Here is a 14248-nt window from a genome sequence, read left to right on the forward strand (position 1 = left end):
TATCTAGCTTCACACACCGCACTCTGCGCGATTTCTTATCCAACCATGGCAGTGCAAAATGCGGCGTCGTGTTGAAGATCCCGCTGATATTAACCGACGAATTCATTGTTCTCGTTCGAGATAAAGATAAGATACGATTAACAAACTACCTGATGCAGAAAGCACATTAATTAAGAATTAAGCCGCATTTTTGCTGAGTATGTGAACTCGTAAAAAATTACGGGAGATGGGGCAGCAGTAACGTGATACATTTCAAAATATTTTGCCATTAATGCCAAGCAGCCAGACAAACACTGGATTAGTACCTAACTTCAACTTAAGTAACTAATCCAGTGGTGAACTTGAGGAACAGGGAAACGGTTTTAAGAAGCGTTTGGTAGCAGCGACGAATTAAATTCCTAATTTGGTGGCTTGGGTACTTAAACGCGATGAGATTCACTGGGTCCGTCAAATGCCAGCGCCTCGGGTCAGGAAATTAAAATATTAAAGTAATAGAGTAGACCTCCGAGTAATAATTATGCCCAATTTAAGTCCGTTTAAGTACACCATAAACCGGTAGAGTCCCACGTGCCAGATATTTTGTGCGGTTATGAGTTATGACATTTGGCATTAAATAAATTTTTCACGTTCGACAATTCATCGAGAACTATTACCTCATTAAAAGGCACATTTTTCATTATCGAAGAAAACAATATTGCGTGTGATCGAAGAAAACAATATTTCAACGGGGTCCTTTATGAAGACTGCGTCGTTCAGAAATTTACAACGATTTACTTAGTGCGTAGTAGTAGTGCGTACGATGTTTATCATTCTCGGTCAAAGTGATGTTTACGCATCATATTACCATTTAATGCAGTTATATATTTTTGCTTTCAAAATAAAAGCAGTGATACAAAAATGGCCGAACAGATGTAATTAAAGTTTCCAGTTACGCACGTGCATCTGTACTCGCCAGTGTTATTCTTTTAATACTCGAAATCCTGTCGTCATAAATCACAATTCATACTGCTCCTGACTCCCTGCCACTCCGAACAAATTCTACTCAGCTCCGTTTGCCCAAACATTCTTACTGTCAGTGTCCTTTGCTATTATCGGCGGAGAAACCTGCAGAATGAAGGCATTCATTTCCGAGGCGCAAACAGGTGTATAAAAGGGTCACAAAATATTTTCTGGAAATACTATGATAGCTATTACTTTATTGTACAGTAGCCTATAGCAGATTACGTAAATATCACCGCTCGGGCGTCACAAAACGTTTTGCGACGGTGCCGTATTTTACCACGGAAAGTGTGCATGCGGCTGGCGGTTCCTTCACTGTATGAACCGCTAAACCGCTGCGCTCGACGCGATTTACAATGTGTCGTGTACAGACTCTGTATTATGCCGGCTGCACGTGATTTCGGCACACTTGTTCTCGTACTACAATAAAAGTACTCGTATTATACGTATGCCTAAAATTTGTGTGCAAGCATAAAGCAGTAGGCTTCGCATGATACAGTTAATTTTCCATCAGACATGTGAATAAAATTATTTTTGAAGTATCCTTCCAAGTTCCAACACATGCGGGAAAGCTTAATGAATATAGTGAAGGAGTCTGCCGGTTGTTAAGACTTTCAACTGAATCGTCTAAAAGTTTCTCTGTTTGTTGTAAATTTAGCTCCGCAAAGCATCCATAAAAGGTTTCGTTCAGGCTTTACCATAATTATCATAACCACGCGCCTAAATCGTGCAGCTCAGATTATCGTTTAATAAAAAAATGTGCCAGCACAATTTTACAACAACCGTAGCGCCAATCAAGGCCCAACGACCACTATCATCCTGTATAAAACAGTTCACTTGGGATTTTTTTAAATACATTTCCAAATGTTTCTTCGCATCCGGGAATAGACATATTGCTCTATCAGTTTATTACGCAAGGGGCTAATTACGGCGGGGTATAAGTATAGGACCGGTACCATCGCATCGTCCTCGACGTGCTACCTCGGCGTCTGCAAAACAAACGAAAATAATCATTCAGGAGAACCTGCATTATAATAGTTTACATTGCAAGTTCTCTACCTTAGTAGTGCATTCACTGTATTAAAGCTAAAAGAACGCCCATCCTTGGACGTCACGCTGTGTAAAACATACGGTATGCTACGTTGCGGTACTCTACCTGAGCACTTGGCCATACACTCGTTGCCGTATGTAACACCGTTCACACCGCACACCGGCATGTAGATTTTCGTGCAATGGCAGCGCACCGGCCCACCCGTGGCTTCCGCTGTATTTCCCTGTCCAAAGTTTCCTTGTCCGCCATTTCCCTGCCCCGGATTTCCCTGGGTCCAGTTATTTTGTCCACCATTTCCTGGTGCCCCGTTTCCATTGGCCTGTCCACCGTTGTTTCCCTGGCCCCCACTTCCCAGGCTCCAGTTATCCTGGGATCCGGTAAATTGCCTTGTATTTGTTCCCTGTCGATTCCAGTTTCCCTGTGCGGACATTCCCTGGTTGGACCACCCTCGCTGCCCGCTAACTGCCATATTAAAAAAATTTGCAAGTTAGACAAATGGACAGAAAATTTCGTTCAGAAATTCGACACACCAAACGATATTTAATTAGGCATATATTTATCGGTTAATTGTTGGCAATGCGACACAAACTCTATGTATGTACGCTTATAGTTACACTTAAATTCTACGAATATCGTCTATAAATAAGTATTAAGCCAATATTTAAATTATTTTCTTATGTATTTTGGTTTTTAATTAATTATTCAGTTTTATATTGTACATGGCAGACGTAATAAATTATTCAAATTAAATTTAGCTGCAGAATGGCGGCTTACCGGCAATGGCAAAAATCAAAGCGATGAAGGCTTGTATGCAAAAATTCATTTTCAAGATAATTAAGCCCGTATAAATAATTAATCGTAACAGCTAATACAGACGCAACAAATAATGCAACAGAAATAAGAAACAAAAATTTCACGTTAACAGCTGAGATTGAAATTATTGAGCGAGTGAATGCTGAAGTGGTACGCTGTGTTTTATAGAAAACCCAAATATTTCCCCAAGTAGCAGGTGCCGCAATGGACCCGGAAAGGCAGGAATACTTGGGCGGTGACATCGCTGTATTATTCTGACGAGGCAGGCATTTTTCCGGTAACAGTCATTCAGTGGGTCCTGTTGTCTTTAGTAATGATTTCATGGAAAAACATTGCTGTTCTTCCACGCGGTAGAAGGACGGCCGCGGCAGGAATCTACCGCGTCAGCACCCGGAGACACTCATAATGTCACGGACACTCGTGAGGGCTGCATGCTTCGGCTTGAAGTGTTTGATAACTGTCTGTAGTGTTAAACGCCAACGATATGTAGGTATTATGTACAGGTACATGTGTGTAGACAATATGTATCAGAATTTTTCAAAAATCCACTCAAACGGTTAGGCAGCATAAAAACACGGGAAACATTCAAGTTACCGACAAATAATCCATTGTTTATTAGAACTTTCCTGTCTCAGAACGTGACGCGGTTAGTAATAAGGTGGGTTGCAAGTGTGTTTTTATCATTCTGATAAAGACAGTTTTTATCCGCACGGGCATTGCGCACATAATGTTTGTTGCTAACTTGCTAATAGTTGCTGCATTATTGTCGACAGTCGATCATTATTCGTGCAACAGTCAGTCCAGCAACGGAGAATGCACATCCCTATTTAATTGTTCTTAATAAGAAATTGAAATCTATAGGGAAAAAATTGATTAGCGAGCGTATACCGCTTTGGTCAATATATGGCCGCCTCAGTAATTTTTTTAAATCTGTATCAATTAAATCTTCACTAAGGTTGTGCATAAAAATTGTTGTGTTTAATACAGTGTCTACTAAAACAGTGTGCTAAACTCGTAGTATTCGGACATGAAAGTAGAAAGCCTCACAAAATGCAAGCATCGTGCGCGTACTGTAAACAAACAGACGATTTTGCACCGAGCGAGCTCCGATGTCGCTGAGAATACAGCCCAATATTATTCAGATCTTACGACCCAGAAAAGAGTTACGCTACGCCCTTTGAGGCGCCAAACATTCTTGGTCGATCGATATAACAGACTAATAGCGCTCTGCCGCGCGTTTGGAATGACATAATAGAAGTAGATTCATAATTTACTACTGCCAAAGTGCAGGCATTGTCCTTACACGTGCCGATAGGAGCGCTCATTATGCCGATTTAACAATCTGTGAAGTTTGCAAAGGTGCAAACTGGGTTGACATTTTTCTCAGACATTTTTCTCAGACCACAATTAGATAAAATTTTTCTCAGAGCACATCGTTCACCTATCAATTTTTTTGCACTCGCTACAATGCTAGAAGTTATTTTTAAACTTTGTTATGTTAAAGTACCATCGGATAAAAGTTTCTGACATCACCATAATATTACCATCTTTGAAAGTTTGTAAAATCACCATCGTCCATAAAATAGTGATAGCGATAGGCTGCAGTCGGTAAGGCGGTAACTATAAGCGTAAGTATCATCCACCAAGTTTCTCCTGTGATCACTGACTCACTGGTTATAAAATAAAATAATGGGAATTCATTTGTCAGGAATAATTTTTTCTGAAGGCCAGATTTTCGGGAACTGTATTTAACCCGCTCGCACTACGGTCCCGCATACTGTTAAGCTGATGTGGAAGTTTTATTGTGCTAGCACAGAATAATCACATTGCGCAGAAAAAAGTATTGTTTTATCGTAATATAATTATTACATAGGCAGAAAATTTATAAATTAATCTCATAAACATGATCAAAATCTTGATTTAACAAGCTGTTGATTATGGATTGTGTACTGTTTCCGTAACGAAGAACGAAATATTATGTTTTTCGGCCAACCGTTTCCCTTTCTGAGCCGTCTTCCCATCATTAGAGTCTGCCAACTAATGAAGCAAGCACTTGCACCCCAGCTTGCGCTAGCTGTCGCATCTCATTTCGTTCCGCTTCCCGCTCACGCTCCCTCCGCTCGTGCTCTATTTGTTGACGCATGTCATGTAACGTATCGTGCAGCTTGCGCTGTTCTTGCTGCATCTGCCGCTGCTCAGCCTCCCACATTCTCTCACGGCGTCGCATCTCCTCCACCATATTCTGCCGCTCTTGTGCACTGGCATGCTTTGCCGCCTCCAGACGATCTTTTAGGTCAGCGAGGTGCTTATCGTGGCGCGCCTGCGCTTGCTGTTGCTGCTGTTGGAGTTGCTCGATTTGGTCCGTGCGTTGTTTAACTTCCGCCTGATGCCGTTTCTCCTGTTCAGCTTGGGCACGCTGATTACCAAGAATAATTCGGAACTCCTCCTCGATGTTTTTGGCGAGGTGATCTTGGGTGGCAGCAGTTCGCGGTTTCTTGCGCAGTAAAGAACTGAACTGCGACATAAAGATGGTTTGGCTTTCGTCTTTAATCAGCTGGTGCATGGCCAGCAGGAAAGGTTCTTCAATAATTTTGCCGCCTGTTAACTGCAAGACAGAAGCCGGGCTATTACGTAAGTACAGTAAACGATTTGAAGTACACTATAGGCGATAAACGGATCAATGATGTAATTGCAGGCGAATCCAGCACGAACGACTTACTGGCTCAGTCTGGCTGCAGAAACTTCAAAAACGATTTGAGGAAGTCTCAACGTTTTGCGGTTCTACGTTATGCCAACAGTTTGTCCCTTGATTTAAATTTTAGTCGATGTTTTCGAACACTGTTGTACTCATAAAATTGAAGCGGATGTATCGCAGCGCCAAAAAAATTGTACCAGTATGGCTCAATGCGGACGCTTCTAATTAGCACACACTGCACCTGACCAGGGTGAGTACCTAACGCGTCCATACATAGTAAGAAAATGTCCTTATTTATTTTGTGCTAAAGTACCTTTATTATCTAACGGTAAATAGCGTTAATATCTAGGCAAATAAATCCATAGGTTGAGTGATCTAAGCACCGAGACAAGCTGTTGCACGTACAAATTTAGCACGGAGTAGTACCGCAGAATCTGGTTTCGCTTCGGTCTAAAAGCGCTGCGAAGAAAGCGGTGCATTTTTGCAGCTATGTTTATCAATGATTACGCGTATAATATGTATCACATGTTATCTGCAGTCCTGCAGGTGAACGAACGAACATATTGCCATGCAGATACGAAACTTATTATTAGTCATAATATTTACACGTGTCGCTTGCAGGGTTTGGCTGTAAAATAGAATGATACCGGTTTAACAGTTCCGTTAGACAAATTAAACTCACCGAACGAATTTTTTCACTATAATGTTTGTGCGCCTCCCTTTCGGCCTTCTCGACTTCGTATTGCTCCATTACCTAATTTATCGTCGCAAACAATTAATTAGTCCTTCTGAACATCAGAAGTAGCGCTGTACACAATTAAGTGCTGAAATGGCTATAATACTAAATTGTGCTGCTTAAATTAAACTGGATGTACCTGCAGAATACCTTTTGCCTGCGGTACACTACCGCTTCTGAACAAGCCGAAAACATGCTGTAAAATAATAAACAAAGTAATGATTCATATACACTTCACCTTTTCCTAAAAGCTGAACGTAATTATTATCTTTCACCGTACAGTAAAATGTTGTCTTAACAAAAAAAAAATGGTTGCAGCTTTTATTTTATTGTATAATTATTCATCGGATAACTACGAGTATTGTATGGTGCGGCCGGGATGACCTTTAATCTTTAATGATAAATGTAAATGCCCTGGTACATACACTGTAGTTGACTTTATCTGCATTAATAAATCAAGGGGCCCTTCGGTATATTCACCTCAAGATGAAGAAATTAAAAATGCACATTATAATATATTAAGGGCACAGTGTAGCGCTTTTGCTCGGCGTACTTCAAGGTGGTCAGCCAGTTCGGAGCATGTCAGTTCACGTCGCTTATACTGAAATCGGCGCCGCCATTTCAGAAAAATCGTATCCAAGAGCGAAGGCACAGTATTTTTGAAATCGGTCTTAACCGCTAATCAATAAAAAACCGGATTAATAAGGCGCATACATTGCGATTTTTTATTTAAAGTTAATCGGTACCGCTTTCCGAGAGACGGAACCCTTCACTTTCAGCCGAATCCGAGATAATTGGCAGAAGAAAGGCTCGCACCGACGAATAAACGTTGATGACATCGCCGTGGGCGTCGGTGTGCTTTGGTGACTTCAGGTTACACTGCAATACAATCACTGTAAAATCCGCTGTATTTCTAATATGTAAACGAATCGGGACAACGCACTAAAAGAGCAAAATGCCACCGGTCCAGTCTAGAGCAAGTAACTGCCCATTTTTTATGTGGGTGTGATTTGATAAACTGATATCACAGTCGAAATATTATTGTGAGACGCCTTTAGCTGGCAGTGTAAGCGCTGCTTCAGTAAAAACGAGAAATACGTGCACGCGCGTTAAACTCAAATCGAATTTTCACTCACTTTTAAGTACGCATCACCATCATTCCATCCATGGACGAAATCTCCCCGCAGCGTATCGCGCATAAGTATGATTAAATCTTGAAATACCTTTTCACTGCCTGCAGCAGAGAAGCACTTGTACGCCTGGTGTAAGCCTGTAAGGAGCAAATGTTAATAAACTGTTCAATAACCTGTGCATAGATTACTCTGCAATTTCGATCCCAGCCTGGAGAATTGCGTTAATAAGTCAATCTGGTCGCGTCCAAAGTTCCGCATCACATTGAATACCTGTAGTAAACAACGTCACATTGTGTTTACTGCTGCTTCTGCTTATCAGCACGGGTGATAGACTGCCGGGTCTACGGGCCTGCACCGTGCCGGCAGAAACAACAGTCGCAAGTAAATAAAATGGCGACAGTCAGGCGCAGGGGACGATAAAGCTGACTTCCGGTTCTTACGTTGTTCTGTGCGTGCTGTGTGTGGTAAAACAAAGTCTGCGACAGTCTATTGAATGCAGTCTTTGAAAATGTCGCGTTTATACATAACTATTATTTGAGTCAGTCTATCCATGAAACATTAAAAAAAGTAATTGCCAAATAATTATGCCAGTCACAAATCTAGCGGTCGGTAGAGAAAAACGTTTAATGCTATTCTGGGAAACTGAATACGCGACTTGACGTTTTATATACATTAGAACATCTGGCTGCGCTTTCCTCAATATTTAAATTCGAAATCATTTTCATCATTTACTTTTCAATGCTTCGATATGTGGAGTGTGGACAGCCTATTGACAAATCGATTGGCAAAATAAATCAACAGTAAAATTCGAATTGATGCGCATTCCGGACAATCAACCAAGCTCTAAAGGCCATTGCCGAGTTTGACTAACCGTTACGGAGCTAAGCATGCTGGTAAGGAGGAACAGCGACGAATCCATCTGTGGATCGGCTTGTGTATCGAAAAGACCTTGTGTATCCAGGAGAAATATGGCATGCTTTATCCCGTCGTGACCTTGCACCAGATAGGGTTTTTTGGTTATCCAGATACCCTGCGTGCAGCCTTTGACCTTGTTGGACGTGATAAAGCGGTTTGCATGTTCTTCACTTTCGTACAGGTACGTGGAGACTGAAGGAGCCAATACACCGGCAACAAGCTGCAATCGAATACTATTTGTGTTTACAGCCCAGTTCAAGACACCCATAAGTAAATACTCGTAATCATGGACTTGATTGAACAACTGCATGCTCAGTTAAAAATGCATCTGTTAATATTATGTGGATATCACTAAGGGAGAAATGGGAAAATGTTTTGCGAAAAATAATGGAAGGTCAAAAATTGCGAAACTTCCGAGCTGAACCATAATAATATTAATTTTTCGGTAAATCTGCAGCCGCGGAGGCATTCACCAATACCATAACCTTACCTGCAGCAGGAAGCGATGCATCACATTAAGCAAAGTAGATTTTCCATCGCGGTATTTGCCCACAATCCCCACTGTGCTGACCCTCACATTTTGCAGTTCCGGATGGCGTAGTTCATTAAGCAGTTGCGCAGTGTCTTTTAGCTGTAGCTTACCCTGACCATTTTGCACGGCTACGTGAATTAATTGCTCAGACATCTTTGCTGGAGAATGGTTGAAGAAACGTTATATGATGTAAAGAAGTGTTATAAGCAATTCAAACCATCTCTATGTTACTGTTAATTCAGAGTGTCACACAGGCCCCGAGCCCTGTGACTCCAAGGTCATACGCCAAAGTTACTAATCTTGCTACCTCTGAAGAAGCATAACTTTCTGTAGAGCGAGATGGCATCTTACTGACGATAAAATTGAGCCGGGTCATCTTGGCAGGACGTTCCGGTTGTTTTGATATATGCATAAGCGATAACCTTATTATTTAACCTTTAGAACAATAATAACGATGACTAATAATGCCTATTATCGCCGTGAATATATTACCAGATAAAAGCGCGGGATTATCTTTGAAATTGAACACCCATCCCTCAATTCACCAGGAGTTTGTAGATTAGCACGATGATTTAATGTCATACGACTTGAAAAACATGAAGTATTATATTGAAGCAGAACTGTCATCAGTCATGCTATAGTCCAACCGATAAGGCAGCGAAAAGGGTGCAGCCTTAAATTGTATCACAATAACTGCTGTACAACCATTTGCAAACCTTGTAGCATAAGGGGATCGATCATTCGAAGATCAACCAGTACGGTATAAATGCCGGTAGAGGTGCCAAAAGTTTGGCAGAAAATATTGTGATTTGCTTGTGGCGAGAATCTTAATTACGACGCTAATCCGTAAAGAATGGCTAGACGGGTGTGGGCTTTAGCTGTAAAAAGGAATGACGACCTTTACCTCCATCAGATGAAGGATTTCATTCAGCGTCTCCAGCAGGACGACATTAAGGACTTACCAATCTGCCTGGTCGGCGTTGTGGGAAAATATCGCGAGGGAAAGTCAACAATGCTGAATATCATGCATCGATATTTGCTGGAGGTAAATGACTGTACAGGACTAAACATCGGACGCGGTAGACTTGAACATGACGCCAGTTTTTTTACTGTTGAATATCCGTGCACATAGTCAAGCAACCTTTACATGGCCGCCGCCAAATTTTGAAAATTCTTGTTTTTTCGTAAATAGGTGGTAGATATACTACCATAGTATGCTTAGAAAAAAGTTTTTATCTGAAATATCCAACGCAGTAGCATAATTTATGATCTAGTTGGACTGCTTTGGCAGTTTCGATGGAAACAAAACGGCTGAGGCTATTTTCCACTTATTTTAGTAAGAGTCTGAATAACTTTCGGTTACTTTAAAGTAACCGGTTACTTACGAACGGTTACGAACGGTTACGGTTACGATTACGATTACGATTACGATTACGGTTACGGTTACGGTTACGGTTACGGTTACGGTTACGGTTACGGTTACGGTTACGGTTAAGGTTACGGTTACGAACGGTTACTTCACTTTTACTTTTACGGTTTTCGGTTACTTTAAAGTCCCTAACTGTGGCAAATTTGCCACAGTTAGGGACTAGTTGTCTCTAATTTACCGCTTAGTGCCGTAAAATTTTTTTTTCTGATGATTTAATATCTTTTCTCCTTTTCACTGGTCGCAGCTGATATCTTAATTATTAAATTCGTGACCTTGTGGTTCGTGGTTTGCACCGTACAGATATGGCGAATGGTGGCTTACGTCGGCGAGGGTTGTTACATATCTAAATAATATGTTTCGGAGAGATCCAATATTCTGTTTTAAAAATTTGTGCATTCTGTTACCGTTATTAAAATTGACTTGTGAGTGCTTATAACTGAATTACCGCACCAAGGAAGTAGATACCTGGGTAGCTTACAATGCTGCAACAACTGCAAAAAAACCGACACTTAACATCAGAGTATGTTATAAAACTGTTCGACGTTTTTCAGTGCGATATTTTTATGCAATCGGAATATTTGGTCAGCAAAAGCTAGAAGCAGCACTTGCTGGTGCAACCAAAAGAATAGCTAAAACGGTACCATACTGCCAGTAATAATATCCAGCATATCAGATTAATTTTTTCAGCATAAATTGTGGTGGACAGAAAAACTTAAAATTAACCACAACCGCATATTTGTTTGTGTGCAGTGCGAGAAAGGAAGCAACGTCCGTATCGAAGATTATCTGTACCAGAAAGCGGGTCAAGTGGATATCTTCGAGACATCACCGGATGTGAAGGGTTGTACGCAGGGCATCTGGATTACCAGCGATCCGTACATCATTCATAATAGTACCAACGGAAATTGTGCAGTGTTTCTGCTGGACACGCAAGGACTATATGATACCATGAACAAGGACTCGCTCGATTCGGCACTGTTTCTGCTGACCAGTATGATCACATCGGTCACTGTACGTCGCAACTAGCAAACGATTTTAGTAATAAGTTAGCAAAAAATGCTGCAATAAATTTGCTATTTTCCAGATTTACAATGTTATGCGGAATATCGGACGGGAAAATCTGGATACCCTGGCACAGTTTTCGCGACTGGCTTCACAGATTCGCAGCCAGTTTTACTCGGGTCCGTCAAGGCATCTTATTCAGTATTGCATTAACAAACAGGCAACACACTGCATTTACAGGCCAGGAAAAAGTCTTTCAGGATTTGATTATTCTCACGAGAGACGCTTTGACGGGCAACGAGGAACATGGCTGGCGAGACGGACGACAAATGGTCGGTACTAAGGATACTCGTACCAAAAGTATTCAGCGATAACAGGGGGTTGTAATTGCATTTCTATACTTATTAGTACTTTGAGTAGTACTAACGGCCCGTTAGTACTTTTCCTAGTAGACCAGTTAGTAACGACGGGGGTAACGTAACTACAACGACTGCGATGTACCAACACAATGTACAGGTACAATTGGTAAGGTAATAATGTAGCAATGCCGATATGTTTGAACCGTGTAATATGACGCCGCGCTACGGCAGTTCATGGCACTGAAAAACCTTCAAGTAAATCTTACAGAATGTGCCTGTTTTAGTACCGTAAAATACTGCTATTAGTACCGAAAAGAAAAAGGTCAAAATTTAATAACTGCTATAGAAAAACAAAATGTATAAAACAGACAATATAACATGTGATTTGTAGGTTCAAATCGAGGACCCGGAGATGCGCAACAAAGATACAATCCGAGAAATCCAGCAGGCTTTCAGGAATCTGCGTGGTTTCTGGATGCCACGGATTGCCAGCGAACCGGATGAAAAATCGTTTCGGTTGACATCGGAGTGTAAGTCCTACCAGAATATATTATGTAACGCTCATTGAAAAGTTACCACACCAAGTTTCTGCGGTGGTGCACTTGGTGCACCACCGGACTTGGTGCTATCTTACTCTGGCATCTACGAACAAAGTAATCAAGCCCTACTATACAAAAACAAAGAAGGAATAAAAAAGCTTTAAGCTCTAATATGTAATCTGCACTCTATTTACACGAAATTAAGGAACAATTTACTATCCGCGGGGGTTAATCTGAGTAAATATTAAAAAGCGCTAACTTGTAAATAAAAAATAAGCAGAACTATGCCATTTTCGCAGCAATTCTGCCAAAGTTCAAGCATTATGTCGCCGTCTTCCTGGATGAGGTGTTTGGCCGTATGTTAACGGTGTTCGAGCATCGGCGCATCGAGTATCAGTGTGCTGGTTATGCCGACTTTCTTATGGTATGCCGCTTTTTATACGATTACTCTTTACTGCCATTTACTATATTTTACTATAAACAGCACATCGCCTCACTATTTGAAGATGGAAAAATTCCCCGAGCGGAAAGCATGTTGGATGTAAGCCCGCCAGTCGTTGAAGTCGAACACCTGCTAAAAACTGAAACTAAAAAGCTGCATGCGCAAATAATGTATGTGTTGCAGGCAATGGTGCGATTGGAGTTCCAAGTTGCGATGGAGACGGCTTTTGCCCATTACCGTAAACACATGTACCAGGTAACTGATCAACATGTACAGTTACAGGATAAGAACCTACTGTAAACATCGAAGATAAGACAGTTAGAACTTCGAACGCGGATAAGCGCCGGTGTTTACTTATTTACATTTCAGTGTACTGCACTTGCATAACTGCGCATAACTGTTTGCCGATATGCGCAGCCATTTAAAATGTGAGCTTGAACTTGAACACATAGGTTACGGTATCGGTGGGTTTTGTCGTGAGTAACAGGCGCTATTTGTTTCCTGCCTCCAAAACAGCGCTTATTTTTGTAGGCTGTGCAGATTGATCAACTGATTTCCCTGGATGACTTGAAACGTCACCATACCCATTTCAAGGCTGAATGTCGCTTGATTCCCGAGGCCGTTGTTCTTAACAAACAGACAGAACGTTCGCGGACCTTTGTCCAGAAGCTTGACCTCATGCTTGAGGAAGAATTCAGTCTGATAACCGGTAACCATCAAGCCCGTCTACGGGATGAAGAGAAACACCAAGCGGAGCTGCGTAAGAAAGACGCCGCGGTAATTGACTTGAAGCAAAGTATGCTGGAGAAGGATGCATCGCATATGGCGGCCATGGACGACATTAACGACCGCATGGCTAACATGGCCAAAGAGAATGAGGAAGGCCGACGTAAACTTCAGGCGGAAAAGGAGGCGCGGGAGGTGGAGCATCAGCGCGTCCAGGCCGAAAACCGGCGTCAGTACGAGGAAGCGCAGTGCGAGTTGAAGCAACTGCGCTGCGATATGGAGAAGGCGAAAGAGTGTCAAGCGACCACCTGGCAGCAGTTCATCCCTGAGATAATCGGAGCGGCTTCGGCGGCGTTTGGACAGGTGATGAAGACCTGGAGAAAGACCAGTCAGGCAAACGCTGCCGAAGCACAGACGAATGCGTTCATTCGACAACTGTCCACTCCGTCGCCAGCCACGGTACATACAGCTGCACCGTCGTCCCGGGCGCCCAGGGCCCCCTCCAGTGCCACTAGGAGCGAACGCAACTGCTAATACGCACTGAGTACTGATTTCATGTTTTATTCCTCGCTATTCTACTAGTTTCATTCCAAACTAAAAACAGTTTGCGCAGATTCCTTCGTCTCGCCATTTTAGCGTATAGGTGCAGTTTCCGCAGCAAGTTTTTTTCACGGCAGTTCGATAATTTGAAGCTTACCGTTCTGTTTGTCATATTATGCGTAACGTTTGTGGATACCTGAAAGCGGGATAACTTAAATTTTCGTTTTAAAAGTTCACCAATATTATCAGTTTGGATGTTTATTTGTTCCGTCTCATAAAGCGTCGATTTTATTAGCTGCTGTGCAAGATAAGATGTATCGTTTGATATCACGTACTC

The 14248-nt window shown here is 41.8% G+C and overlaps 3 protein-coding genes across 4 annotated transcripts; 1 reads left to right on the forward strand and 2 right to left on the reverse strand.

Annotated features, from left to right (window-relative positions):
* Positions 1 to 1729: 1729 nt before the first annotated feature.
* On the reverse strand, positions 1730 to 3050 carry LOC129591107 (uncharacterized). The gene is made up of 3 exons (XM_055486638.1): positions 2825 to 3050; positions 2156 to 2512; positions 1730 to 1988 (listed from the first exon to the last, which is right to left on the reverse strand). The coding sequence occupies exons 1-3, from the start codon at positions 2871 to 2873 to the stop codon at positions 1921 to 1923; spliced, it is 474 nt and encodes a 157-aa protein (XP_055342613.1). The 5' UTR covers positions 2874 to 3050; the 3' UTR covers positions 1730 to 1920.
* Positions 3051 to 4648: 1598 nt separating this feature from the next.
* On the reverse strand, positions 4649 to 9237 carry LOC129591159 (atlastin-3-like). 2 transcript variants are annotated; one of them, XM_055486698.1, is made up of 9 exons: positions 8833 to 9237; positions 8299 to 8562; positions 7616 to 7697; positions 7431 to 7564; positions 7041 to 7173; positions 6848 to 6972; positions 6434 to 6490; positions 6241 to 6312; positions 4649 to 5468 (listed from the first exon to the last, which is right to left on the reverse strand). In XM_055486698.1, exons 1-9 carry the CDS (start codon positions 9025 to 9027, stop codon positions 4887 to 4889), a joined length of 1644 nt encoding a protein of 547 aa, XP_055342673.1. In that variant the 5' UTR covers positions 9028 to 9237; the 3' UTR covers positions 4649 to 4886. The 2 variants fall into 2 exon arrangements, with proteins under 2 accessions (XP_055342673.1, XP_055342674.1); XM_055486699.1 differs by having other exon boundaries at positions 7431 to 7528; positions 7601 to 7697.
* A 371-nt stretch (positions 9238 to 9608) lies between these two features.
* On the forward strand, positions 9609 to 14205 carry LOC129591158 (atlastin-1-like). The gene is made up of 9 exons (XM_055486697.1): positions 9609 to 9919; positions 11054 to 11314; positions 11388 to 11484; positions 11546 to 11637; positions 12056 to 12194; positions 12503 to 12627; positions 12688 to 12744; positions 12829 to 12900; positions 13177 to 14205. The coding sequence occupies exons 1-9, from the start codon at positions 9728 to 9730 to the stop codon at positions 13903 to 13905; spliced, it is 1764 nt and encodes a 587-aa protein (XP_055342672.1). The 5' UTR covers positions 9609 to 9727; the 3' UTR covers positions 13906 to 14205.
* The last annotated feature ends 43 nt before the right edge of the window (positions 14206 to 14248 follow it).

This window comes from Paramacrobiotus metropolitanus, unplaced genomic scaffold (assembly GCF_019649055.1).
Source record: "Paramacrobiotus metropolitanus isolate TYO unplaced genomic scaffold, Prichtersi_v1.0 Parri_scaffold0000044, whole genome shotgun sequence".
Classification (NCBI taxonomy): domain Eukaryota; kingdom Metazoa; phylum Tardigrada; class Eutardigrada; order Parachela; family Macrobiotidae; genus Paramacrobiotus; species Paramacrobiotus metropolitanus.

Bases quoted from the DNA above. Each gene is read 5' to 3' on its own strand.
- LOC129591159 (XM_055486698.1), bottom strand. From the start codon at position 9,027: ATGTCTGAGCAATTAATTCACGTAGCCGTGCAAAATGGTCAGGGTAAG. The intron at 7,174-7,430 runs GTGAGTGAAAAT...ATTGTATTGCAG, and splicing joins ATGGTGATGCGTACTTAAAA to TGTAACCTGAAGTCACCAAA. The intron at 6,491-6,847 runs GTACGCCGAGCA...ATTATTTTACAG, and splicing joins AACTGGCTGACCACCTTGAA to CATGTTTTCGGCTTGTTCAG.
- LOC129591158 (XM_055486697.1), top strand. From the start codon at position 9,728: ATGGCTAGACGGGTGTGGGCTTTAGCTGTAAAAAGGAATGACGACCTT. The intron at 9,920-11,053 runs GTAAATGACTGT...GTTTGTGTGCAG, and splicing joins TGCATCGATATTTGCTGGAG to TGCGAGAAAGGAAGCAACGT. The intron at 12,195-12,502 runs GTAAGTCCTACC...CCATTTTCGCAG, and splicing joins GTTTCGGTTGACATCGGAGT to CAATTCTGCCAAAGTTCAAG.
- LOC129591107 (XM_055486638.1), bottom strand. From the start codon at position 2,873: ATGAATTTTTGCATACAAGCCTTCATCGCTTTGATTTTTGCCATTGCC. The intron at 2,513-2,824 runs GTAAGCCGCCAT...TTAATATGGCAG, and splicing joins TTTGATTTTTGCCATTGCCG to TTAGCGGGCAGCGAGGGTGG. The intron at 1,989-2,155 runs GTAGAGTACCGC...TTTGTTTTGCAG, and splicing joins GTGTATGGCCAAGTGCTCAG to ACGCCGAGGTAGCACGTCGA.